A 27,111-nucleotide genomic window follows, 5' to 3' on the forward strand; every position below is an offset into this window, starting at 1 on the left:
ACACTGATGGCCGGAGCAAGGGGCTAACCAGGACCCATCAGGAGCAAGGGTGAAGTGTCTTGCTCAAGGACAAAACGGACGGGACGAGGTTGGTAGAAGGTGGGGATCGAACCAGGAACCCTCAGGTTCCTGCACCACGCCGTCCCAGTGATGTCAGATGACACAAAAATGTAGCTTTTTGGCCACAATACCCAGCAATATGTTTGGAGGAGAAAAGAAGAGGCCTTCAATCCCAGGAACACCATTCCTACCGTCAATCATGGTGGTGGTAGTATTATGCTCTGGGCCTGTTTTTCTGCCAATAGAACTGGTGCTTTACAGAGAGTAAATGAGACAATGAAAAAGGAGGATTACTTCCAAATTCTTCAGGACAACTTAAAATCATCAGCCCGGAGGTTGGGTCTTGGGCGCAGTTGGGTGTTCCAACAGGACAATGACCCCAAGTGGTAAAAGAATGGCTAAATCAGGTTAAAGAATTCAGGTTTTAAAATGGACAATGCTGAACAAACAAGTCCATGTCAGAAAACCAACACATTTAGCTGAACTGCACCAATTTTGTCAAGAGGAATGGTCAAATATTCAAGCAGAAGCTTGCCAGAAGCTTGTGGATGGCTACCAAAAGTGCCTCATTGCAGTGAAACTTGCCAAGGGACATGTAAGCAAATATTAACATTGATGTATGTATACTTTTGACCCAGCAGATTTGCTCACATTTTCAGTAGACCCATAATACATTCATAAAAGAACCAAACTCCATGGATGTTTTTTGTGACCAACAAGTATGTGCTCCAATCACTCTATCACAAAAAAATAAGAGTTGTAGAAATTATTGGCAGCCATGACATTATTTTCTTTACAAGTGTATGTAAATGTTTGACCACGAACTGTATCTTGCTGCAAAACTATCTGAAATTGTTAGCATCTGACTTGGACGTATGCATTATGTACTCGCTGTAGTCTGCTATGACTGCTTTTGTGTGGCTTGATTTTCCACATGGTCCATTGCTACTTTCACTGACAGAGTTTCAATGACACCATTAATAGAAACACATGCTTTTCTTGCTACTGTAATATGATTAATATAGCTTAACATGCTGAGAACCTTCCTAAATGTGTGGCTTGTCTTGTCGACTCAAGTTTTATGTTTTTGTTTTTTTTGATAAAGCAGGTTGGTGTGCTCAGATTGTCTGTTGCACACTTTGCAAATGTTTTGTGTGTCACAGTGTATGCAATTAGAGAGAGAAATTGGATTAGGGATGGATGAGCGGCCACAGTTAGATGGGAAATATCATGACGGGAGTGCTACCTAGTCTAAAAGTCTCACGCACCCTCCCCCAACCACGTTTGACTTCCGTGTGTATTTATGTCCTAAATGGATGCCTCTTTGGGAAATTACCTGCGAGAATGACATGAAAAGCTTAGACTCTGGACTACAGCGCGACACAAACATTTACGGAAAACATTTAGGTAACATATCCTGCAGCCTGATGGGTTGCTGGTAACAAAAAAAGTCCCTCTTTTTTTTCCCTATTTTGCCCTTATTCTCCAAAAGGTTTCCCTTATTTTCAAATTAAAATGTTGACTGGTGTGTATTGCTTGGATTTTTACTGACGTCACATACTGTCCATTAAATATACGTGGTGGTCAAGCAAGCTCTATTCTCAATAGGTACTAGGCGCTAGTGTTGTCCCGATACCAATATTTTGGTACCGGTACTGGTACCAAAATTATTTCTATACTTCTCGGTACTTTTCGATACTTTTCTAAATAAAAGGGCACCACAAAAAATTGCATTATTGTCTTTATCTTAACAACACATCTTAGGGTGCATTAAACATATGTTTCTTATTGCAAGTCTGTCCTTAAATAAAATAGTGAACAAACTAGACAACGTGTCTTTTATTAGTAAATAAGCAAACAAAGGCTCCTAATTTAGATGCTGAAATATGCAGTAACATATTGTGTCATTTTCCATTCTATTATTTTGTCAACATTATTAAGGACAAGTGGTAGAACATGAATTATTAATCTACTTCAGGGGTGTCAAACTCAAATACAAAGTGGTCCAAAATTTAAAACTGAACAAAGCCGCGGGCCAAGGTTGAACAAATTAACATTTTAAAAGGGACCCAAACAAGTTTTGCATTGAATATTAATAAACAAGCAAGGCTTTTATAACTTTATAGTGACATGCAAAATCGAGTTTCAAATAATAATAATTCAAAAATATCAATGGCATATCACATACAATTTAAATAAAAATTGAATGCCTCTTTTCTATTTGCAGCCTTCTGAGGTAAATATCAACATTAACTTTATCCACAGGCTAATACATTTGAAAATAAAATAATGAATAAATCAACCATTCAGGACTTTAAACTGCTCAGTTTGCAACACACTTATCTAATCTGATGTGCCCAAGCCACATACCTGCCATCTTTTCTTGGATGCTAGTTCATTAATGTCGGGGCTCAGGCTTTGAGCTGAGGCATCTTTCATTATCGAACGAAGGTGTTCATCAGTCATTATAGCTCGTATTCCACAGTCTTGGAGGCTTGCCTTACAGGCACTGCTTTTAACGTCCTCTACGAGCTGACGTCACGTCCGCTTTTCATCCCTTCTAACAACGTGCCCGCCCAGTCACAAGATATGAGCGGCTCCTGTACGTACACACATGTAAATGCAAAGCATACTTCATCACCAGCGATACAGGTTACACCGAGGGTGGGGGTATAAGCAACTTTAACATTGTTGGAAATATACGCCACACTGTGAATCCACACCAAACAAGAATGACAAACACATTTTGGGAGAACATCCGCACAGTAACACAACATAAACACAACAGAACAAATACCCAGAACCCTTTGCAGCACTAACTCTTCTGGGACGCAACAATATACACCCCCGCTACCTCCAAACCCCCCCTCCCCTACACACGCACACACACACACACACATACACACACCTTGTAGCGTCCCGGAAGAGTTAGTGCTGCAAAGGGTTCTGGGTATTTGTTCTGTTGTGTTTATGATGTGTTCTTGTGCGGATGTTCTCCCAAAATGTGTTTGTCATTCTTGTTTGGTGTGGATTCACAGTGTGGCGTGTATTTCTAACAATGTTAAAGGTTTTTATACTGGCACCCTCAGTGTAACCTGTATCGCTGAAGATCAAGTATGAGTTGCATTCACTTCTGTGTGCGTGTCAAAGCCGTACATATTATGTAACTGAGCCAGCACTCGTTGGATTAGATGAAAAGGGGACGTTACAATTTTCGGGAGGGGCACTGAAATTTGGGAGTCTACCGGGAGGTTTGGCAAGTATGAGAATTAGCGGTGTACTGCGGCACCGCCGCTGTATATAATCGGCGGGCCAGCTATAGTGTTAATTTGATATCACCTCACGGGCCAAGTGAAAATGCACGGTGGGCCCAATTTGGCCCGCGGGCCAGAGGTTGACACCCATGCATTAAGCGGTGCAGCTTCATAGCTTACCAAAGTCGTACTAAAACATTTTGATAGATTTTTGAGCGCCGTGTGTAATGTTCAATATTTTCAATGGAACATATAACATGTTGGTGTTGTTTACTTGAGTCATATTGCAGTTTACACATACCTCTTATGTGCGACTACCATCTACTGGTCACACTTATCATTACACCATGTACCAAATAAAATAGCTTTGAGGTCGGTAAGCACAACCTAAATTATTCCGTACATTAGGCGCACCGGGTTATAAGGCGTACTGTGGAGTTTTGAGAAAATGAAATAATTTTAAGTGCGCCTTATAGTCCGAAAAATACGGTGTATATATATATATATATAATGCAGTAACAGACAGGTTCATAACAGGTTCAGATGCTCACTAGTACAACAACAACGCCAGAAATGTGTCCCGTGAAAAAATGCCCGACCGGAACTCTCTAATAACTAAAGTTCCTTGGGTGAATAATGTAAACTCACTACACCGGTATGTTTTAGCGCTTTCATGGCAAGCTTACTGACATGAATAATTATAAATCATTTGATTGATGGATTGATTGAAACGTTTATTAGTAGATTGCAAAGGAATAGAATACATTATATGAAACAGTACAGTTTACACAGTACAGTACATATTCCGTACAATTGACCACTAAATGGCAACACCCGAATAAGTTTTTCAACTTTTTTAAGTTGGCGTCCAGGTTAATCAATTCATGGTACAAATACATACTATTAGCATAATACAGTCCATCCATCCATCCATCCATTTTCTACCGCTTGTCCCTTTTGGGGTCGTGAGAGGTGCTGGAGCCTATCTCAGTTGCATTCGCATCATACAAATTATACAAGTATATACATTTGACTATTTACAATCCGGGGAGGTGGGATGTGGTGGGGGGAGGGGGCTAAGTTCGGGTTGTAGCTGCCTGGAGGTGTTCTTTTAGTGCGGTTTTGAATGAGGATAGAGATGCATTTTCTTTTACACCTTTTGGGAGTGCATTCCATATTGATGTGGCATAGAAGAACAATAAGTTAAGACCTTTGTTAGATCGGATTCTGGGTTTAACGTGGTTTGTGGAGCTCCCCCTGGTGTTGTGGTTATGGCGGTCATTTACGTTATGAAAGTAGTTTGACATGTACTTCGGTATCAGGGAGGTGTAGCGAATTTTATAGACTAGGCTCAGTGCAAGTTGTTTTACTCTGTCCTCCACCCTGAGCCAGCCCACTTTGCAGAAGTGAGTAGGAGTGAGATGGGATCTGGGGTGGAGGTCTAGAAATAATCTGACTAGCTTGTTCTGGGATGTTTAGAGTCTTGATTTGAGGGTTTTATGACATTGCTACTGCTCTGAAAATATAAACAGACCTCATGTTTTTTTTCCCAAAATACTACATGTTGTTTGTCGCCCGCTGCTATCCAGGCCATTTGGCGTCTCTTTGTTAGCTCACTAACCCAAATACCTTGGCTTTGCCACATGACATCGATTGTGGCAGTTAAAGATGCCACACCTTTTGCGCCATATTTTGAACTTGTTTTGAAGAAAACTTTAGGACAAAATCTTGCATTCAGCCTTGAAAATAAGTTATCCAGAGGCCTGCAAAACCCACAAACCATTGCAATAACTATGTCATTTTCAAGCCCTATATGGGATTTTTTTAAAGAAATATGAATAAGCTCAGCATGTTTTTGCTCTGTCTTGTGTTTCTGTTTTGATTTTTCTCTCCGAAACCTTTCTCAAGTAACCAGCAAACCTACCAATCATTGCTCTAGTCCAAGGGTCTCCCACCCAAAACGTTGAAAGAGCCATATTGGACCAAAAATACAAAAACATAATCTGTCTGGAGCTGCAAAAAATGAAACGCCTTACATAAGTGTTATAATGAAGGCAACACATGACGTAAGTGTCTATATTAGTTATAATAGCCTACTATCAAAATTACTATGTGTCGCAGGCTGAAGCAAATCTTCGTTGACAGAAATGTTGAAATTAATATTTATTCTACACATTTTCACAACATTACATTAGAAACCATTAGTAAATCAGAGGCTACTCAGAAGGTGAGATAACTCCTAGAAATTACTGGCTTTTAATGGCCAACGGTTTAGATGTGTGTTTCCAAGTTAAAGGAAACAACAGGCTGTCTTCTTCTAATATATTTATTACAATCTTCTCCAAGCTTGTTAATGTTTGCTGTGGTCTGGAACAACATGGCACACATACAACTATCTGAAATGCAGCCCATATTACATAGAGTTAATGTGTCATGAGACATGCAAAAGTAAATTATATACAAAGAGGATACAAGTAAAGGATATTAAATGAACTCAAATATAGCTACACATGAGGCATAATGATGCAATATGTACATACAGCTAGCCTAAATAGCATGCTAGCATCGATTAGCTTGCAGTCATGGATTGACCAAACATGCGTGATAAGCACTCCAGCAAATTGATTGATTGATCGATTTAAACTTGTATTAGTAGATTGCAAAGTACAGTACATATGTTGTACAATTTACCACTAAATGGTAACACCCGAATAAGTTTGTCAACTTCATCAATTCATTGTGGTCAAAATCAATCACATCAACAAAGCTCACCCTTGTGCATTCACGCACAGTATAAAATGTTTGGTGGACAAAATGAGACAAAGAAGGAGTGGCATAAAACACGTCTTTCTGTGGCAGCATTGGATACATTTGTACATGTAAACAAACTATGATGAGTTCAAGGATCGCTGAAATTAGTACGACAAAACAGTGCTTTCCAAATACTCTCATCAGTGAAGCATGTATAACATAAACAGTGGGCTTTCTAACAATTAGGAAGGTTTGTGTCATGTTTGTACTACAGAAACTATATTAAAACAAAAAATATGTTTTTTCCTTCATCTTTTTACATTTTCGCACATCTCTGAAAGAGGTCCAGGGAGCCACTAGGGCGGCGCTAAAGTTGCTAGTTGCTGACCCCCCGCTCTAGTCCAACTCATTACAACCAACTAAACAAGCTTCCAATAACTCTGATCTATTGATCAGCGGGAAATCAATGTTGAGCGTGAAGAAATGGACTCCCACCTCACCCGGTGGCTGTCTTTTATTTTAATTTGTTCAGCGTGGTGATGGACAGTCAAAGGACGAAGTTAATAAAGTGGACATGCATGGAGACACCTTCCACCCTGTGAATGGAAATGTCTGTGCATGTTGCTTCACAGTCACATCCCTGAGCCTCATAATCTGCTGAAGCCATGAAAACAGGTGGGGGAGAGAAAGGTGCGTATGGGCATTCACTGCAAATGTGCACGTGTGCAAGACTTTGCAGTCCTCAGGGGTGACTAAGGGATTACTTATTAATCATTCGATTCACTGCCTTTAGATGCACTACACAGGCCTGGTTAATGCTTCACGCCGGCACCGGTAACCAACGTCATATTACACACACATACACAGGTTGACACGTACATCAGTTTTCTTTTTTGTGTCCGTCTTGCTTGATTGGTCATAGAAGTTTAATTGGAAACCAGGGATTTTAAAAACCAGCAGGACATGTCTGTTTTCCGGTGTAGGCGATTAAAGTATATGGTCTGTGTACGCAAGTAAAAATCACATTCACCGTATTCTTTTTTTATTTGTATTTATCCCCAAGGGTAAAGCAAATAAAATGTGTGTGCATGCAGCGTAAAAGTTGTTGAGGAATTGTGACAAATTAACCTGCAAAATGTTATCACTGTCCATTCCTGCTTTTTACAGCACTAAAATACGTGCAAACTTGATGGAGAGCACTCGCAATGCTGATCTACTAAATGTGTGCAAAGTGGATTGCGTCTGTTACGTGATACGTTTTGCGTCTCGGTCTTTATTTTTATGCAGAATATATGCTAAACTATATACACAGTCGTGGTCAAAAGTTTACATACACTTAAAGAACATAATGTCTTGGCTGTCTTGAGTTTCCAATAATTTCTACAACTCTTATTTGTTTCTGATAGAGTGATTGGAGCACATACTTCTTGGTCACAAAAAAACATTCATGAAGTTTTATTATTTTATGAATTTATTAAGGGGCCAATGAAAATGTGACCAGAAATGTAAATATTTTGTTACATGTCCCTTGGCAGGTTTCACTGCAATAAGGAGCTTTGGTAGCCATCCACAAGCTTCTGGCAAGCTTCTGGTTGAGTTTTTGACCACTCCTCTTGACAAAATTGGTGCAGTTCAGCTAAATTTGTTGATTTCTGACATGGACTTGTTTCTTCAGTATTGTCCACACATTTAAGTCAGAACTTTGGGAAGGCCATTCTAAAACCTTAATTCTAGTCTGTTTTAGCCATTCCTCTACCACTTTTGGCGTGTGTTTGGGGTCATTGTCCTGTTGGAACACCCAACTGCGCCCAAGACCCAACCTCCGGGCTGATGATTTTAGGTTGTCCTGAAGAATTTGGAGGTAATCTTCCTTTTTCATTGTCCCATTTACTCTCTGTAAAGCACTAGTTTCATTGGCAGCAAAACAGGCCCAGAGCATAATACTACCACCACCATGCTTGACGGTAGGTATTGTGTTCCTGGGATTAAAGGCCTCACCTTTTCTCCTCCAAACATATTGCTGGGTATTGTGGTCAAACAGCTCAATTTTTATTTCATCAGACCACAGAACTTTCCTCCAGAATGTCTTATCTTTGTCCATGTGATGTCAGATGAAACTTGCCAAGAGACATGTAACCAAATATTAACATTGCTGTATGTATACTTTTGACACAGCAGATTTATATTTATATATATATATATATATATATATATATATATATATATATATATATATATATATATATATATATATATATATATATATATATATATATATATATATATTAGATTAGATGCTAATATGACAGGTTGTCATACTTCCAAAATGTCGCTAAGTATCAAAAATCATAATTTTTAGGTTTAAACATACAAAATAAGATGAAAATCCTCTAAAACGTTAGCCTTCTTACAACAGCATACTATATAACAGATGTAATCATACTTCCAAGATGGCGCCAAGAATAACAAATTCATGATTTTTTAGCATGGTGTTAGCATGCTAACTTGTATCATGTGTCACATACCAAGTTATATGACTCTAACGTGTATGGCTGAGGAATTAGAGAAAAAAGTGTAACATTTCCCGAAATAGTTAACCTGCTAATGTTGGCATGCTAGCGTTAAAATGCCAGCACATCAATGGGTGTAAAAGTATGTCTGTAAGATTTTTGTGCATACTTAGGGTTAATAAATGAGGCCCCTCATCATTTTGAAGCAAAATAAAGGAAAACAAAACGTTTTTCTCAAAAGTTACAGTGGAACCTTTACAGTTAAAGACAAGCCACTGTAGAACACTGGTTTACATTGCATTTGTTTGTATTTCACAATTGTTTTCAAAAATAGGATAGGAAACAGCAGGAAACACATTTTCATTAATTGTTTCTGTGCTTTGTTTTATTCTATTCCTACATTGTACACCAGTGGTGTCCAATTTTTTTTTACTGGGGGACCGCGTTGGGGTTAAACATTTGGCCAGGGCCCGAAAGTCGACTGCATGCAAAGTAACAATGGGCGTCTTTATATGTATGTATATATATATATATATATATATATATATATATATATATATATATATATATATATATATATATATATATACAAACTCTGTTTCCATATGAGTTGGGAAATTGTGTTAGATATAAATATACACGGAATACAATGATTTGCAAATCATTTTCAACCCATATTCAGTTGAATATGCTACAAAGACAAAACATTTTTGATGTTCAAACTGATAAACTTTTTTTTTTTTTGCAAATAATCATTAACTTTAGAATTAGATGCCAGCAACATGTGACAAAGAAGTTGGGAAAGGTGGCAATAAATACTGATAAAGTTGAGGAATGCTCATCAAACACTTATTTGGAACATCCCACAGGTGAACAGGCAAACTGGGAACAGGTGGGTGCCATGATTGGGTATAAAAGTAAATTACATGAAATGCTCAGTCATTCACAAACAAGGATGGGGCGAGGGTCACCACTTTGTCAACAAAAGCGTCAGCAAATTGTTGAATAGTTTAAGAAAGGAATTTAGGGATTTCACCATCTACGGTCCGTAATATCATCAAAGGGTTCAGAGAATCTGGAGAAATCACTGCACGTAAGCAGCTAAACCCGTGACTTTCGATCCCTCAGGCTGTGCTGCATCAACAAGCGACATCAGTGTGTAAAGGATATCACCACATTGGCTCAGGAACAATTCAGAAACCCACTGTCAGTAACTACAGTTGGTCGCTACATCTGTAAGTGCAAGTTAAAACTATTTTATGCAAGGCAAAAACCGTTTATCAACAACACCCAGAAACGCCGTCGGCTTCGCTGGGCCTGAGCTCATCTAAGATGGACTGATACAAAGTGGAAAAGTGTTCTGTGGTCTGACGAGTCCACATTTCAAATTGTTTTTGGAAACTGTGGACGTTGTGTCCTCCGGACCAAAGAGGAAAAGAACCTTCCGGATTGTTATAGGCGCAAAGTTGAAAAAACAGCATCTGTGATGGTATGGGGGTGTATTAGTGCCCAAGACATGGGTAACTTACACATCTGTGAAGGCGCCATTAATGCTGTAAGGTACATACAGCTTTTGGAGCAACATATGTTGCCATCCAAGCAACGTCATCATGAACGCCCCTGCTTATTTCAGCAAGACAATGCCAAGCCACGTGTTACATCAACGTGGCTTCATAGTAAAATAGTGTGGGTACTAGACTGGCCTGCCTGTAGTCCAGACCTGTCTCCCATTGAAAATGTATGGCGCATTATGAAGCCTAAAATACCACACTGGAGACCCCGGACTGTTGAACAACTTAAGCTGTACATCAAACAAGAATGTTCCCAAACGTTTACTGAGTGTTGTTAAAAGGAAAGGCCATGTAACACAGTGGTGAACATGCCCTTTCCCAACTACTTTGGCACGTGTTGCAGCCATGAAATTCTAAGTTAATTATTATTTGCAAAAAAAAAAAAAGTTTATGAGTTTGACCATCAAATATCTTGTCTTTGTAGTGAATTCAATTGAATATGGGTTGAAAAGGATTTTCAAATCATTGTATTCCGTTTATATTTATATTCATATCCAACACAATTTTCCAACTCATATGGAAACGCGGTTTGTGTATGTATATATATATATATATATATATATATATATATATATATATATATATATATATATATATATATATATATATATATATATATATATATATATATATATATATATATGTATGTATGTATATATATGTATATATATATATATATATATATATATATATATATATATATATATATATATATATATATATATATATATATATATATATATATATATACATATATATATATATATATATAGTACAGGCCAAAAGTTTGGACACACCTTCTCATTCAATGTGTTTTCTTTATTTTCATGACTATTTACATTGTAGATTGTCTCTGAAGGCATCAAAACTATGAATGAACACATGTGGAGTTATCTACTTAACCCTTGTGTAATGTTCATATTGTTTTTACTCAGGCAGCGTTTGTGGGTCTGATGGACCCGTTGCATTTTGTGGCTTTTAATGCCTCACAATCAAACACTTTTATGTCAAAATACTGAACCGATGTTTACCTTATCCCAATAAACATCTGTTCAGTATTTTAACATTAAAAATGTTAGATTGTAAGGCATTAAAAGCCACAAATGCAACGGGTCTATCAGACCCACAAACGCTGGCTGAGTAACAACAATATGAACGTTGCACGGAAAATTTCTCTGCCAGTTTCTGCATCCCACAGGGATTCTTCTTTTGTGTTTCTGCACCTGCGATTCCCACACAAGGTTGCAACATTGTTTGTCAACACTGTCTGCTCTCATTTTCTCGCACATTTGACCCTCTGATGTTCTGTGTACCTACACTCTGTCCTCCTCCTGTCTAGGCCTGCTGTGTGTGTGTGTGTGTGTGTGTGTGTGTGTGTGTGTGTGTGTGTGTGTGTGTGTGTGTGTGTGTGTGGTACACAGAACATCAATTTCCACACTTCTATTGGACCCGGACATCTTCTATGTAATAGAAATGTGTAGGGGGGGTGTATTTTGTGTGGTCATTAAATATGTATTCTGATATACGTTCTTCACAAAAAATGAGCCAAAGTCAGTGAGTCTCAGTTTGAAAAATTAATTAATTGTATCATTTTTCTTTTAATAAAATATGGAAACGGGTCCCACAGACCCGAACACCACACAAGGGTTGACAAAAAAAGGTGAAATAACTGAAAACACGTTTTATATTCTAGTTTCTTCAAAATAGCCACCCTTTGCTTTGATTACTGCTTTGCACACTCTTGGCAAGAGGTAGTCACCTGAAATGGTTTTCAATTCACATGTGTCATAGTTTGAAGCCTTCAGTGACAATCTACAATGTAAATAGTCATGAAAATAAAGAAAACACATTGAAATGAGAAGGTTTGTCCAAACCTTTGGCCTGTACTGTGTGTGTGTGTATGTATATATATATATATATATATATATATATATATATATATATATATATATATATACATATAGTATATCATGGATATATAATTAATACATTTTATAATTGGTTAATCAGAGTGTGAAAGTTCAACTCCTACCTTATTTACTTCCGTGACGACTTCTTTAAAGTTTTGTAATCAATCAGAAATATCAGGCAGCTAAAATGTATCAAACATGGATACGTGTGGAGAGAATGTTTTGCACACTTGTAATGAATCTAAATAGGTGTAATTTGGAATGTTTTACGTTGATTGAACGTTTTTTTTTAATATCCACAAAGTCCAATGAGCAAGTTGTGTTGTGTGACGATGTTTGTTGAGTTTTTGTGCCGGTTGATTTTTTTTTTCTGCACCATGACTAGGAAAGGTTGTTTGGATTGGGTCTAATAGTGTCTGTAGTTTGGACACCCCTGCTGTACACCATAGTTTTATATATTTAATTGACATACCTCTCACACAGAGGTATTAGCTTCTTGAGCACATAATAACCTTCTTTTTTCTGTTATTGTAGTGTGCCAAATCATGTCCAAAGGGGTGGTGGCAGTTCTTGGTCCCTCTGCTAGTCCGGCCTCCAACTCCATCATCAGCAATATCTGTGGCGAGAAGGAGGTGAGTTGGCATGAAACAGCGATGCTCGTTTTTTGGAGCAAGATGAGCCAGCTGGCCCTGTTGATGGATTTTATTACAAAATAAATTCAATGATGAAACAGTCCAACAAAAAGTCATTTGCAAAAAAAGTAGTTTAAATGTAACCAGTGGTATACACAATGTGCTGGCCGTGGTGCGGTGGAGCCCCAGAATGCGATGGCATCTTTGCAGGTGCAGTCAAAAGTAAAAAGGACACTTATACTTGGAGCAACAGAACCCAACAAAGAAAGTATGAACACCAACAAGAAGGCAGGCTGGCTTTTTGGAAGCACAGCTGGTGCCTTGTGGAAACTCACTAAAGAAATGTGCACAAGGAGGTGTGATGCACCAAAAACCTTACAATGATGCAACAGGAAGCATTGAGCAAAAGTTAACCCAAACAATCCAGAATAACAGCGATAAAAAAACGTGGCATAGCAGAAAACACATGCAATAGCAACTACTGATGCTACATTAAGAAGAAGTTAGGGATTTGGTGCGTTCCAGGCTTGGATTGAAGCGGGAGCACTCCAGTTACAAGACAGCCACTCTACCTACAAACCCCAACACCAGTGAAGTTGGCACGTTGTGTAAATGGTAAGTAAAAGCATAATACAATGATTTGCAAATCCTTTTCAACCTATATTCAATTGAATAGACTGCAAAGACAATGTACTTAACGTTCAAACTGGAAAACATTTTTTTTTTTTTCAAATATTAGCTCATTTGGAATTTGATGCCTGCAACATGTTTCAAAAAAGCTGGCACAGGTATTAGTGTATTAGTGCCCAAGACATAGGTAACTTACACATCTGTGAAGGCACCATTAATGCTGAAAGGTACATACAGGTTTTGGAGCAACATATGTTGCCATCCAAGCAACGTTATCATGGACGCCCCTGCTTATTTCAGCAAGCTAATGCCAAGCCAGTGTGGCTTCATAGTAAAAGAGTGTGGGTAATAGACTGGCCTGCCTGTAGTCCAGACCTGTCTCCTGTTGAAAAATGTGTGGCGCATTATGAACCGTAAAATACGACAACGGAGACCCCGGATTGTTGAACAACTTAAGCTGTACATCAAGCAAGAATGGGAAATAATTCCACCTGAAAAGCTTCAAACATTGTTCAAACGTTTACTGAGTGTTGTTAAAAGGAAAGGCCATGTAACACAGTGGTAAAATGCCCCTGTGCCAACTTTTTTTGCAATGTGTTGCTGCCATTAAATTCTAAGTTAATGATTATTTGCACAAATAAAAATAAGTTTCTCAGTTTGAGCATTAAATATCTTGTCTTTGCGGTCTATTCAATTGAATATAAGTTGAAAAGGATTTGCAAATCATTGTATTCTGTTTTTATTTACCATTTACACAATGTGCCAAGTTTACTGGTTTTGGGGTTTGTACCACCCAGCTTCTTTATTTATATTAGTAGTGTTCTTCAAGGTTCAATTTTAGGTCCTCTTATGTCATCATCAAGAAGGGATTCACATATGTGCAGCATATTCTCAAAAACACTAAAGTGCTCTAATACAGATGATATTTGACTAGCTTTTTTGCAGAATGTACTTAAAAACAGCACAGCACTCCTGTAACTCTGACAAAATGAATAAACCAAGACCAAATATCCACTGTTGAGGATGCCGGTTCTCCGGAATATACACAATAAGACTGGAAATAAAGGGAGACGTCCGGACCCCTGGTCTTTAGCTTTCTGGAAATGTGACCCTAAATATTTAATTTTAATATCCCTACCCTAAAGTTACAGTGAATGTTTTGTAGAGCTGTGTGAGAACATTTCAAATCAATCTGACTCATAGGGTCAAACTTTGGGGGTTTGATGACAAATGGTGTATTTATTAGAACAATTTTAGCACAGGCAAACCAAAATAAGTTCACATTTTGACAACTTTTCACCCTGCACACTAAAAAATGCTGGGTTATTTTGATAACCCAATGTATGATTTGCGAGTGTTAGGTTACATTTTTGAGTTATTTTTATGAAGAGCAATCCATTTTTTGGGGTTATAAGGGTATTATTTTAACTAAATTTCTGGGTTTTCAAAACTATGAACCATTTGTGGGTTGTTTTTCAATGAGTAATGCATTTTAGGTGAAAGGCTTTTTTTATTAAAAAAGGTACTTTTTTATTGAAGGGAATTTTATTAAGGATTAATCTCATTAACATTATTTAAAATCACACATCTTATGTACATGAAAATATTTTAGCATGCTGTATAGAAGTACTAATGTCATGATCTGTCATGTTTGTTTAGTTTTTGACTCCCTCAGTTCCTGTTTTGAGCACCCCTTGATTTGTGTTTTAGTTGCCATGACTGCAGATTGTTTTCACCTGCCTCTGATTAGTGTTCAGGACGCTCACCTGCTCCTGGGCACTAATCAGAGAGCTACTTATTCCCTGCTTATTGCCACACTCAGTCTGTCTTTCTTATTTGCTTCCACGCAACAAGTTACGACGGCTACTAATTTGATTCCTGAGCTAAGCTCCGCCTTTGTGTTTGCCTGCTTACATGCTAAGCTTTTCTTGTTTGCTATTCCCGTGCTATGGGCACGCTGGTGATCTTTTGTTTGTATCTCGCATGATTTATGGACAATAAATAATTTCCTTACCTGCACTTTGCCTCTGGACTCCCGTCGGCATCCTGGGAGAACGATCCACGCAGTAAAATGCGACCCCGCTGTGACAACTATGACCATACACGGCAATTCTTGTATAAAAAAATGCCACTAATATCTTGCTTTTGAGTATATTTTAATGGAATAAAAATAATGTTGATCAGTAGTTGGTAAGGAGTGGGACAAACCAGCATTAAAATGTATTATTTTTAACTAACTATTGGGTCAAGGAGCGTTAAATTGCACAACCCAAGAGTTGGGTTTGGAATAACCCAACATTGTAGTGACCATACACTGCAATTCTTGTAAAAAAAAATGCCACTAATATCTTGCTTTTGAGTATATTTTAATGGAATAAAAATAATGTTGATCAGTAGTTGGTAAGGAGTGGGACAAACCAGCAGTAAAATGTATAATTTTTAACCAATTATTGGGTCAAGGAACGCTAAATTGCGCAACCCAATAGTTGGGTTTGGAATAACCCAATATTGTAGTGACCATACACTGCAATTCTTGTAAAATAAATGTCACTCATTTCTTGCTTTTGAGTATATTTTAATGGAATACAAATCATTTTGATCAGTAGTTGGTAAGGAGTGGGACAAACCAGCAGTAAAATGTATCATTTTTAACCAACTATTGGGTCAAGGAGCGCTAAATTGCGCAACCCAATAGTTGGGTTTGGAATAACCCAACATTGTAGTGAGCATAACTTAGCTTTCGTGTTAAACAAATTCAACCCAATATTTGGGTTATGAATCAACCAACATTGAGTTAGCATAACTCAACTTTTGGGTTAAATAATTTACCCCGATAGTTTGGTTGGGAATAACCCAACATTAAGTTATTATAACTCAACTTTTTGGTGAAATAATTCAACGCAAAAGTTGGGTTGAGAAAATTAACCCAAAATGTGTTAAAATAACTCAAATAGGGGGTTTGTCCTTTTCTGAACCAGCAGTTGAGTTAAAATTGGGTTATTTTTTATCCCAACATTTTGTAGTGTGTGTGGTGTCCTAAAGTTTCCCCGGGACTGTATTGTTTATCTATTAAGTACAAAGCTAAAAACGGAGTTGAATGAATACCTCTCAGATGGTAATCAATGTTATAATGGATGTTGTAACCTACAAGTGTAACTAATGAATTTGTGAAGGAAAATGCATGCTCTGTGAAATTGGCTGTTTTGCTTTTTTTTTAGGGTGATTTTGTCTGCCTCGTTTTTTCATTTCATCCATTCCACTTAAACGCTGCCTTCACTCGCTCTGAAATTCGAGTGAGCGATCGAGTGAGCGATCAAGTGAGCGAGGTTCGCTCTCATAAATATCACTTTACGTTAGAGTAAAAACATCCGCATGCAATCATCACATTCCACTAATTACGGGGTATGAAGTGACGTGTTTGATCCACGTGGTCTTGGCAGTGAAAATATTCATATAATTCAAGTCTGACAGCGCATATTTCTCTTTACAAGCTTTCTGATGCCGGCTGTTGCACTATTTATGAATCATTTAACATATATTATAGTTGATTATAAAGACATACTGTACATGTCAATGTTCATTTAGGTCTCAAGTCGTTAATGCTTTCATGTGAAGACGGTGGGCATTTATTGGCCATGTCAATGTCCTCCAAGCTATCTTTCAAGTCCGTTAGATGAGACAACAGAACAATGTTTCCCTGCTGTGTCAGTTGGCATTGATCGTCTTTGCTGACTGATGTGATAATTCCACTGTATGAATATTTAAGATGCCACAAAGGGAATTTCTGCATATTTCAGAGATACGGGTTGATTGCCATGGATCTAATGTTTTTGTTTTTTCCTTACAAATAGTAGCCGTGGGTGTCTATTTACTCAATTGCAGAGACTGTTGGGAATGAGAATGTGACGTGATTTTTAGCAGTTTCTATTTGTGTATTCTTTGATACTGAGTTCCAGTCAACAAAGCAGTAAACTTTGAAGTGGAACTAATTGATTCTTGCTTACAGTCAGGGTTAAAAGTTTACATACACTTGTAAAGAACATAATGTCAAGGCTGTCTTGAGTTTCCAATAATTTCTACAACTCTTATTTTTTTTGTGATAGAGTGATTGGAGCACATACTTGTTGGTCACAAAAAACATTCATGAAGTTTGGTTCTGTTATGAATTTATTATGGGTCTACTGAAAATGTGAGCAAATCTGCTTGGTCAAAAGTATACATACAGCAATGTTAATATTTGCTTACATGTCCCTTGGCAAGTTTCACTGCCATTATGCGCTTTTGGTAGCCATCCACAAGCTTCTGGTGGAATTTTTAATCACTCCTCTTGACAAAATTGGTGCCGCTCAGCTAAATGTGTTGGTTTTCTGACATTGACTTGTTTCTTCAGCATTGTCAATCAATCAATCAATCAATCAATGTTTATTTATATAGCCCTAAATCACAAGTGTCTCAAAGGGCTGCACAGGCCACAATGACATCCTCGGTACAGAGCCCACATAAGGGCAAGGAAAAACTCACCCCAGTGGGACGTCGATGTGAATGACTATGAGAAACCTTGGAGAGGACCGCATATGTGGGTAACCCGCCCCACCCCCCCTCTAGGGGAGACCGAATGCAATGGACGTTGAGTGGGTCTGAGAGTCCAGTCCACAGTGGATCTAACATAATAGTAAGAGTCCAGTCCATAGTGGGGCAAGCAGGAAACCATCCCGAGTGGAGACGGGTCAGCAGTGCAGAGATGTTCCCAACCGATGCACAGGCGAGTGGTCCACCTCGGGTCCCGACTCTGGACAGCCAGCACTTCATTCATGGCCACCTGTGTGTCTCCCCCTCCACAAAAGAGAGGGGAGCAGAGGAGAAAGGAAAAGAAACGGCAGATCAACTGGTCTAAAAAAAAGGGGGGGGCTATTTAAAGGCTAGAGTATACAAATGAGTTTTAAGATGGGACTTAAATGCTTCTACTGAGGTAGCATCTCTAACTGTTACTGGGAGGGCATTCCATAGTACTGGAGCCCGAATAGAAAACGCTCTATAGCCCGCAGACTTTTTTTGGGCTCTGGGAATCACTAATAAGCCGGAGTTCTTTAAACGCAGATTTCTTGCCGGGACATATGATACAATACAATCGGAAAGATAGGCTGGAGCTAGACCGTGTAGTATTTTATACGTAAGTAGTAAAACCTTAAAGTCACATCTTAAGTGCACAGGAAGCCAGTGCAGGTGAGCCAGTATAGGTATATAAAGGTATATACAGTATAAGCGTAATATGTTAAAACTTTCTTGTTCTTGTCAAAAGTCTAGCAGCCGCATTTTGTACCAACTGTAATCTTTTAATGCTAGACATAGGGAAACCCGAAAATAATATGTTACAGTAATCGAGACGAGACGTAATGAACGCTGATGATTTTAGGTTGCCCTGAAGAATTTGTAACCGAGTCTAATGACTGCATCACATGAGCCCTATTTAAATGGGCTCAGAGAAGTCAACAGGTATCGTCAATCATAATCACTCACATGAAGTTAAGAGGCCATGCCATGAAGCTAATTTGATTTGATGGTAACTTTTCTACATCACCAAAATGTATAATGTATGTTGCTGTATGTATACTTTTGACCCAGTATATTCGGTCACATTTTCGGTAGACCCATAATAAATTCATAAAAGAACCAAACTTCATGAATGTTTTTTGTGACCAACAAGTATGTGCTCCAATCACTCTTTCACACAAAAATAAGAGTTGTACAAATTATTGTAAAGTCAAGACAGCCATGACATTATGTTCTTTACTCGTGTATGTAAACTTTTGATCACGACTGTAAGTTTCAATTTTGGCTGAACCTTGCAATTTCACATTTAATAATTTATTTGTCCTACGTTTTTTGAAATTGTCATAGTTAACTTTATTTCAAACAAGGGTAGTTTTACAATTTTTGTGTTTAAATAAATAAATATATAAGTAAATAAATCAATTATGACAATGTTTCTAAATTTTTTTTTCACCAAGTACCACCTCAGAAAAAACTTACCACCATCATGACCAACATTAAAATACAGTAGTAGGTCTAAGTCGATGGTCGGCAACGCGCGGCTTTCGAGCCACAAGCGGCTCTTTAGCTCCGCCCTAGTGGCTCCCTGGAGCTTTTTGAAAAATTTAGGAAAATGGAAAAAGATGAGGAAAAAATAATAATTTTGTTTTAATATGGTTTCTGTAGGAGGACAAACATGACACAAACCTTCCTAATTGTTAGAAATCCCACTGTTGACATTAAACATTGTGTCCTTATTTCGGAAGTCCTTGAATGCACCGTAGTTTGTTTACATGTACAACTTTCCTTGATGCTTGACATATTTTATGCCACTCCTTCTTTTTCTCTATTTGTCCACCAAACGTTTTATGCTATGCGTGAATCCACAAAGGTGAGCTTTGTTGATGTTATTGACTTGTGTGGAGTGCTAATCAGACATATTTGGTCACTGCATAACTGCAAGCTAATCAATGCTAACATGCTATTTATGCTAGCTGTATATACATAATGCATCATTATGCCTCGTATTTTAGGTATATTTGAGGTCATTTTATTTGTAGTTTCCGTTTCCTTCAACTTGAACACACACAAGTTTTCTGAAGTGTTCCTGAGTCCATGTGGTGATATCCTTTACACACTGATGTCGCTTTTTGATGCAGTACCGCCTGAGGGATCAAAGGTCACGGGCATTCAATGTTGGTTTTCAGCCTTGCCGCTTATGTGCAGGGATTTATCCAGATTTTCTGAGCCTTTTGATGATATTACGGACTGTAGATGGTGAAATCCCAAAATTCCTTGCAATAGCTGGTTGAGAAATGTTGTTCTTAAACTGTTTGACAATTTGCTCACACATTTGTTCACAAAGTGGTGACCCTCGCCCCATCGTTGTTTGTGAATGACTGAGCATTTCATGGAAGCTGCTTTTATACCCAATCATGGCACCCACCTGTTCCCAATTAGCCTGTTCACCTGTTGGATGTTCCGAATAAGTGTTTGATGAGAATTCCTCAACTTTCTCAGTATTTTTTGCCACTTGTGCCAGCTTTTTTGAAACAAATTCCAAATGAGCTGATATTTTCAAAAAATAACGTTTTCCAGTTTGAACGTTAAGTATCTTGTCTTTGCAGTCTATTCAATTGAATATAGGTTGAAAAGGATTTGCAAATCATTGAATTATGTTTTTATTTACGATTTACACAACGTGCCAACTTCACTGATTTTGGGTTTTGTAAATGGCTGATGGCTGATTTACTGCGACAAAAAAATAGAAGTGCTAATAACAGATATTATAGAAGCCTACATGAATGTTTAAATTTAGAGCAGTCATCTTTGAAGCCAACTAGGAGTTGGCGAGGGCTCTCCAACTTTCCGAGTAGGAAATTTTACCTCAGGGGGCGTTCCAGTTAAAATTTCCGACTGAGAACTCGGACATTCCAACTTCCCAGTACAAATACAATGCACCATTAGTTCCACCTTGTTTTCTCCTTCAGTGGTGGTTCATTATTTGGTTAATGCCATATTCTAGTTTCCTGCTAGACCTGTTATTCCGCCTAGTTTTCCAATTGAATACACCTTCTCCTGGGATCATGGCAAAAGCTGACATGCGACATCATCAGCGAACAAACGAGCACTGAAGGATGGAACAAGGTGGAAGTAAATAGAAGTAATTAACAATTGGGTACAGGCGCCATGGCAGGACAAGGGACAGAAAGTAAAGGACACAAATGACAAAACAAGAACGCCAGGACAGGAAGTAAAAATAATGAACAAATTCCAAACTGTCATGTGGAATCATGACAGGTAGTATCCATCCATTTTTATACCATTCACTGACTAGGGTCGGAGCTGGAGCCTATCCTAGCTGACTTTGAGCAAGAAGCAGCATGTGTCCTAGACTGGTCGCCAGCCAATCACAGAGCACATATAGACAAACAACCATTCAAACTCATGGACAATTTGGAGTCTCCAATTAACCTAACATAATCTACATGTTTTTGGAACATGGCAAAAAGCTGGCTGGAGTACCCGGGGAAAACCTAAACACGGATGGGGAGAACATGCAAATTCCCAACAGAGATGCCCAAACAGATATTAGAACCCAGATCTCCTGACTGGTTCCTGACTACATGCAGGCCGCCGTGCGGACACAAGTATCGTATTACTTCTGCCACAGTTGTCAAAAATATTGGAAAAATAATTTGATAATAGACTTCGTGGCTTCATTGGAAAGCACAAATTATTATATGATTGTCAATATGGGTTCCGACAAAATAGGTCATCTTCATTAGCTTTAAGTGATTTAATAGAGAACATTACTAATGGTATCGAGAAAAACAAATTTGTTATAGGAATTTATATTGATCTGCAAAAGGCTTTCGATACCATTGACCACCAGATTTCGGTAAATAAACTGGAAAACTATGGCATAAGGGGATTGGCAGGGAAATGGCTGAAGAGCTACTTGAATGAGAGACAGCAGATTGTTCAGATCGACCAACATCAATCTACACTCATGAACATAACCTGTGGAGTCCCCCAGGGGTCGATATTAGGACCCACACTATTTATAATGTATATTAATGAAATATGTAAAGTGTCAACACTGCTGAAGTTCATCCTCTTTGCTGACGATACAACCATTACATGTGCAGGTGACGACGTGAAGCAACTTCTGGCCTCTGTAACTGAGATGATCAAGTTAAAAACGTGGTTTAATACCAACAAATTGTCTCTGAATTTAAAGAAGACCAAAATCATGCTCTTTAGCAATCGCAAAAGTGAAATACCCATCAGGATTGTTATTGATGATACATCAATAGAATATGTCCAACAAAATTCATTTTTAGGAGTGGTAATAGATGAAAATATATCATGGAAGCCTCATATAAGTTACCTAAGGACAAAAGTTGCTAAATGTGTTGGAATGATGAGGAGATCATGTCATTTATTGAACACCAATGCTCTGCTGTTATTGTATCATTCATTCATTATGTCATATTTAAACTATTGTGTTGAAGTCTGGGGAAATTGTTATAAATCTCATCTACAGCCTTTAGTCACTCTACAGAAAAAGGCCATTAGGATTGTGTCCAATGTTCACTACAGACATCATTCAAATCCACTATTCATGGAGTTAAAGCAACTTAAACTGTACGATGTAATCAACTTTAAAACTGCTCAAATTATGTTTAGGGCATCCCAAAACTCTCTACCATCCAATATACAGAACCTATTCCAGGATAGAGATGCTCACCATAGTTACAGTCTAAGAGGAAACAACAAATTACATTTGCCTAAATTTAGAACAACTTTAAAATCAATGTGCATTTCAGTGCGTGGAGTCAGTCTGTGGAACAACTTAGGGGACGAGTTAAAAACATGTTCTAACATGATTCAATTTAAAATACTGTTTAAAAAAGAAGTACTGAAGAAGTACGAGGAGGAAAGAGAGTGATGCCCTCAGCACAGAGCGATGGGAGAGAGGTGTATGGTCAGAGAGTGTTTGGGCCTGTGTGTGTGTGTGTGTGTGTGTGTGTGTGTGTGTGTGTGTGTGTGTGTGTGTGTGTGTGTGTGTGTGTGTGTGTGTGTGTGTGTGTTTTGTCTTGTCTTGTCTTGTACCATAGTAACAGTGGTACTATTGTATTGTTAGTGTATAGGAGTTTTTCTTGTTTTTGTTTGTATAGTATTGTTCTTGTATTATATTGTTTATGTTAAATAGGGAGTGAGTGAGAGGGGTTGGGATATTATAAGCAATTGCTTCATCCAACCCCTTTTCAAGCCATGCATAAATGTCTCTGCCAAAATGTAAAAAAAAAAATTAAAAAAAATGTGTGTTGTTGTATTGTGCAGGTTTGAAATAAATACTTCAAACAAAAACAAACAAAGTTAACTTCTAAGCGCTTTTGACATTTCCTCATTCAGCATCAAGAGCGACTGGGAGTTGAGTATCTTGTTTAAGGATACTGAGGATCCATTTGAGAGACGCTCACCTGAGCGATGCGTAGGACTCAGCTTTTTGCAAAATGGTCGATTTGATGTCGTTTTTAAATAAACAATTCACCAGTGACAATTGCTTTTTACATGTTGTAATTATATGAACAAGACAGTAAAAAAACATGTTAACAGACTGTGCATATAAATGACACAAAATTAGATTGACTAACAGCTGGCAAATTGGCCGCACCGTCACGTCCAGTAGGATAGGTTATTGCTGCATGGCCGAAAGACCATGCTGCTGTTTGCTATGTGCTGTTCTGAAAGAAGCTCAAGCATGGTTGATCCAGTGTTAACCATAGAGCCGGGGCCCATTTGGTCGGCAAAATAAATATCTGTTTCTTAGCTGTGGTCCGCAGCGGTAGTCATGTGTAATACACTGTTCCACCACTTGTGGCAGTAATAGCAATCTCAAACAAACGTCTGGAGCTAAAGTTTAAGCGCAAGCATTTTGACTAAAGTAGTGAAGCTGTATTTTAATGTGTACTTTAATTTTATCGACAGTTTATTTAAGAAACAAATATAATTAATGTAGTCAGAATGTATTTATTTTAGCACTGTGTAATGTTTGTTTTTCATCAGTTTTTATCAGTCCCTTCTTATGCAGTTTGTATTATTTTTTATTGACGCTTGATAATAGTGTGATTAACACATGGTTTATTACATTTGACAAGGTTGTAAACTGTAAGTACTGTAGGTTAGATATAATTAGTGAATACAATTAAAATCAAGACTAAGGTTATTATTTCAGAGTTGATATTTGGGTCGGCCCCGGGACCCTCTGTAATAGAAAAGTTTGGCCGCAAAGTCAAAAAGGTTAAGAACCCCTTGGGTTAATGTACCATCCAAATAGCCATGACATTTCCTGGTGGTTTGGATGAGTGAGTGAGTGAGTTCTAAAACTGTCAAGCAATTCAGTCATACTGCAACTAAACACTAGCCGGCAGGGACAAGACCCAATCCTCCTGCCATGTGAAATACTAGTGCCAAGGACCTCAGCCTCCCCATTTTAGTGAGAAATGGTTGTCAACCGACATTTGTTTCACCGTATCTACTTTTGAAAATTACGAGCGCCGCTCCTTGCCTTGTGTCGTATCTCAGAGTTACAGCAGGGACAGTCGAGGACTGCAAATGCTGGCTAAAGAAGTTTGGTGTATGAAGTACTTAGTCATGCGGTCATGCTAGACCAGTGTTTTTCAACCTTTTTTGGGCCAAGGCACATTTTTTGTGTTGAAAAAATCTGAAGGCACACCACCAGCAGAAATCATTAAAAAACTAAATCAGTTGACAGTAAAAAGTCATTGTCGCAATTGTTGGATATGACTTTAAACCATAACCAACCATGTTTCATTGTACTGTAGCTCTTGTCTCAAAGTAGATGGACTGTCACCCCCTGTCACATCACACCCTGACTTATTTGGAGTTTTTTGCCGTTTTCCTGTGCGTAGTGTTTTAGTTCTTGTCTTGCGCTCCTTTTTTGGTGGCTTTTTCTCTTTTTTTGGTATTTTCTTGAAGCAGTTTCATGTCTTCCTTTAAGCGATATTTCCCGCATCTACTTTGTTTTTGCAATCAAGAATATTTCAGTTGTTCTTAACCTTCTTTTTGGGGACATTGTTGATTGTCATGTCATGTTCGGATGTACATTGTCTTTGCTCCACAGTAAGTCTTTGCTGTCGTCCAGCATTCTGTTTTTGTTTACTTTGCAGCCAGTTCAGTTTTAGTTTTGTTCTGCATAGCCTTCCCTAAGCTTCAATGCCTTTTCTTAGGGGCACTCACCTTTTGTTTTTTTTGGTTTAAGCATTAGACACCTTTTTACCTGCATGCTGCCTCCCGCTGTTTCCGACATCTACAAAGCAATTAGCTACCTGCTGCCACCTACTGATATGGAACAGTATTACACGGTTACTCTGCCGAGCTCTAGACAGCACCGACACTCAACAACAACACGTAATTTGCAGACTATAATTACTGGTTTGCAAAAAATATTTTTAACCCAATTAGGTGACATTAGATAATCTCCCCACGGCACACCAGACTGTATCTCACGACAGAGCCGCGACACAGTGGTTGAAAAACACTGTAATTAGGTATGTGCTGATCGATCGATGGGCCACAGGTCGGTATCGTCCAATTTAACGAAAAGCTATGCGATCACCATTGCTGATTAATATATTTTAATGATGATCACAAACGCTGATTTTCTGTGGTTGACACTGTATTGCTATATTGCTATTTTTAGACCCCCAGCTCAGAAGCGGATAGCAACTAATTATGTGTCCTGATACACAATGTAGAGCCGCTTCTCTTAGCTAATAATTATCACCTCCATTAAGGCAAATTAACTACATTTCTTAGTATAATAAGTACCATTATTGAGTACCATTACCACAGGAGGACGAGGCTAAACATGTTACTCTACACACCAAGAGCAAGCCAGGGGCAGTCATGCTAATAGCTAATCCAAACCGCCTTGCGAGTTTTAGAAAACACCAATAAATACGTTTTTAGCAAACTTTAAGAAGTGTATATGAAACCTTGTTTAAGCAGAAATTAAGCAGTTATTAATATGTAATCAACAAGTATATGAATACGGCTACCCTGCCTTCTACCCGAATGCAGCTGAGTTAGGCTCCAGCACCCCCCGCAACCCCCAAAAAATGGACAAGCGGTAGAAAATGGATGGATGGATAGAGCAGGGGTGTCAAACGTACGGCCCGCAGGCCGGATCAGGCCCGCAAACAGGTTTTATCCGGCCCGCGGGATGAGTTTGCTAAGTATAAAAATGAGCCAACATTTTTTAATGAAAGAAACTGCAGTTTTAAATATGTCCACAAGATATTGCAATAGTAATTATTTGTATTTTTGTAAATTATGCTACATATGTAAAAAAAAAAAAAAAAAGATGTTAGTACATCAGTCGAGGAAAATGATCAAACTACATATATAACTTCCTGTAATTTGATTTTGATATTTTTTTTTTATCTTGATAGATTGAAAATTAACACCAATGAGTTGACTGATGAACATTATCACAACATTTATTCAGAAAGTATAAATAACGACAAATAAAGATAGACTACTATTAACCGCAACATGTAAGTGTAAACAACAACAACATTATGATTTATACATGTTCAGAATGTGCTTGTCGTATTTTTAAACAAAGACAACAATCTGAAGTTATCTTTATTTTTAAGTTATCGTGCCATGATTTTACCAGTCCGGCCCACTTGGGAGTAGATTTTTCTCCATGTGGCCCCCGATCCGAAAGGAGTTTGACAGCCCTGGGAGTAGAGGGAGGATAATATAACAACATATGTTGGTTTGTCAGTATTGCACAGTGAGCACAAGTAAGAGGAAAGCCGACCGATCCATAAATTGGTGGTGTCAAAATACTAATTTTACTTTTGTTTAGTTATTGCGAACTATTGACTTTGTTTTTGCTCCAAAAAATGTACGTAATACAATAGAATAAAGAACAAGTTTGAATATTGTGTTGATATTGTTAAACTTTGTTCGAAATATACACAAACTCTATTTCAAACTGTTGATAGCGCTCACCATAAATAAATACAATTTACAGTTAATACAGGTGATCGTATCAGTATCGGCCGATTACCCTCATAGATCAACAGTATCAGAATTGGTAGCACAACACTGTGATCGAAACATCCCTACATATAAAACATATATACCAGGGGTGTCAAACGTACGGCCCGCGGTCCGGATCAGGCCCGCGAACAGGTGGGATGAGTTTGCTAAGTATAAAA

At 38.1% G+C, this 27,111-nt stretch overlaps 1 protein-coding gene across 5 annotated transcripts in view; it reads left to right on the forward strand.

The window, feature by feature from the left end:
• The window catches only part of grik4 (glutamate receptor, ionotropic, kainate 4), a 1,016,493-nt gene that overhangs the window by 593,814 nt on the left and 395,568 nt on the right, over positions 1 to 27,111 (forward strand). For all 5 annotated transcript variants that reach the window (XM_061973003.2, XM_061973004.2, XM_061973005.1 and 2 more), the window contains one exon: positions 12,591 to 12,688. In XM_061973003.2, the coding sequence (XP_061828987.1) occupies positions 12,591 to 12,688 (98 nt within the window). The remainder of the gene's footprint in view (positions 1 to 12,590; positions 12,689 to 27,111) is intronic.

Source organism: Nerophis lumbriciformis, linkage group LG17 (genome assembly GCF_033978685.3).
Source record: "Nerophis lumbriciformis linkage group LG17, RoL_Nlum_v2.1, whole genome shotgun sequence".
NCBI classification, from domain to species: Eukaryota; Metazoa; Chordata; class Actinopteri; order Syngnathiformes; family Syngnathidae; genus Nerophis; species Nerophis lumbriciformis.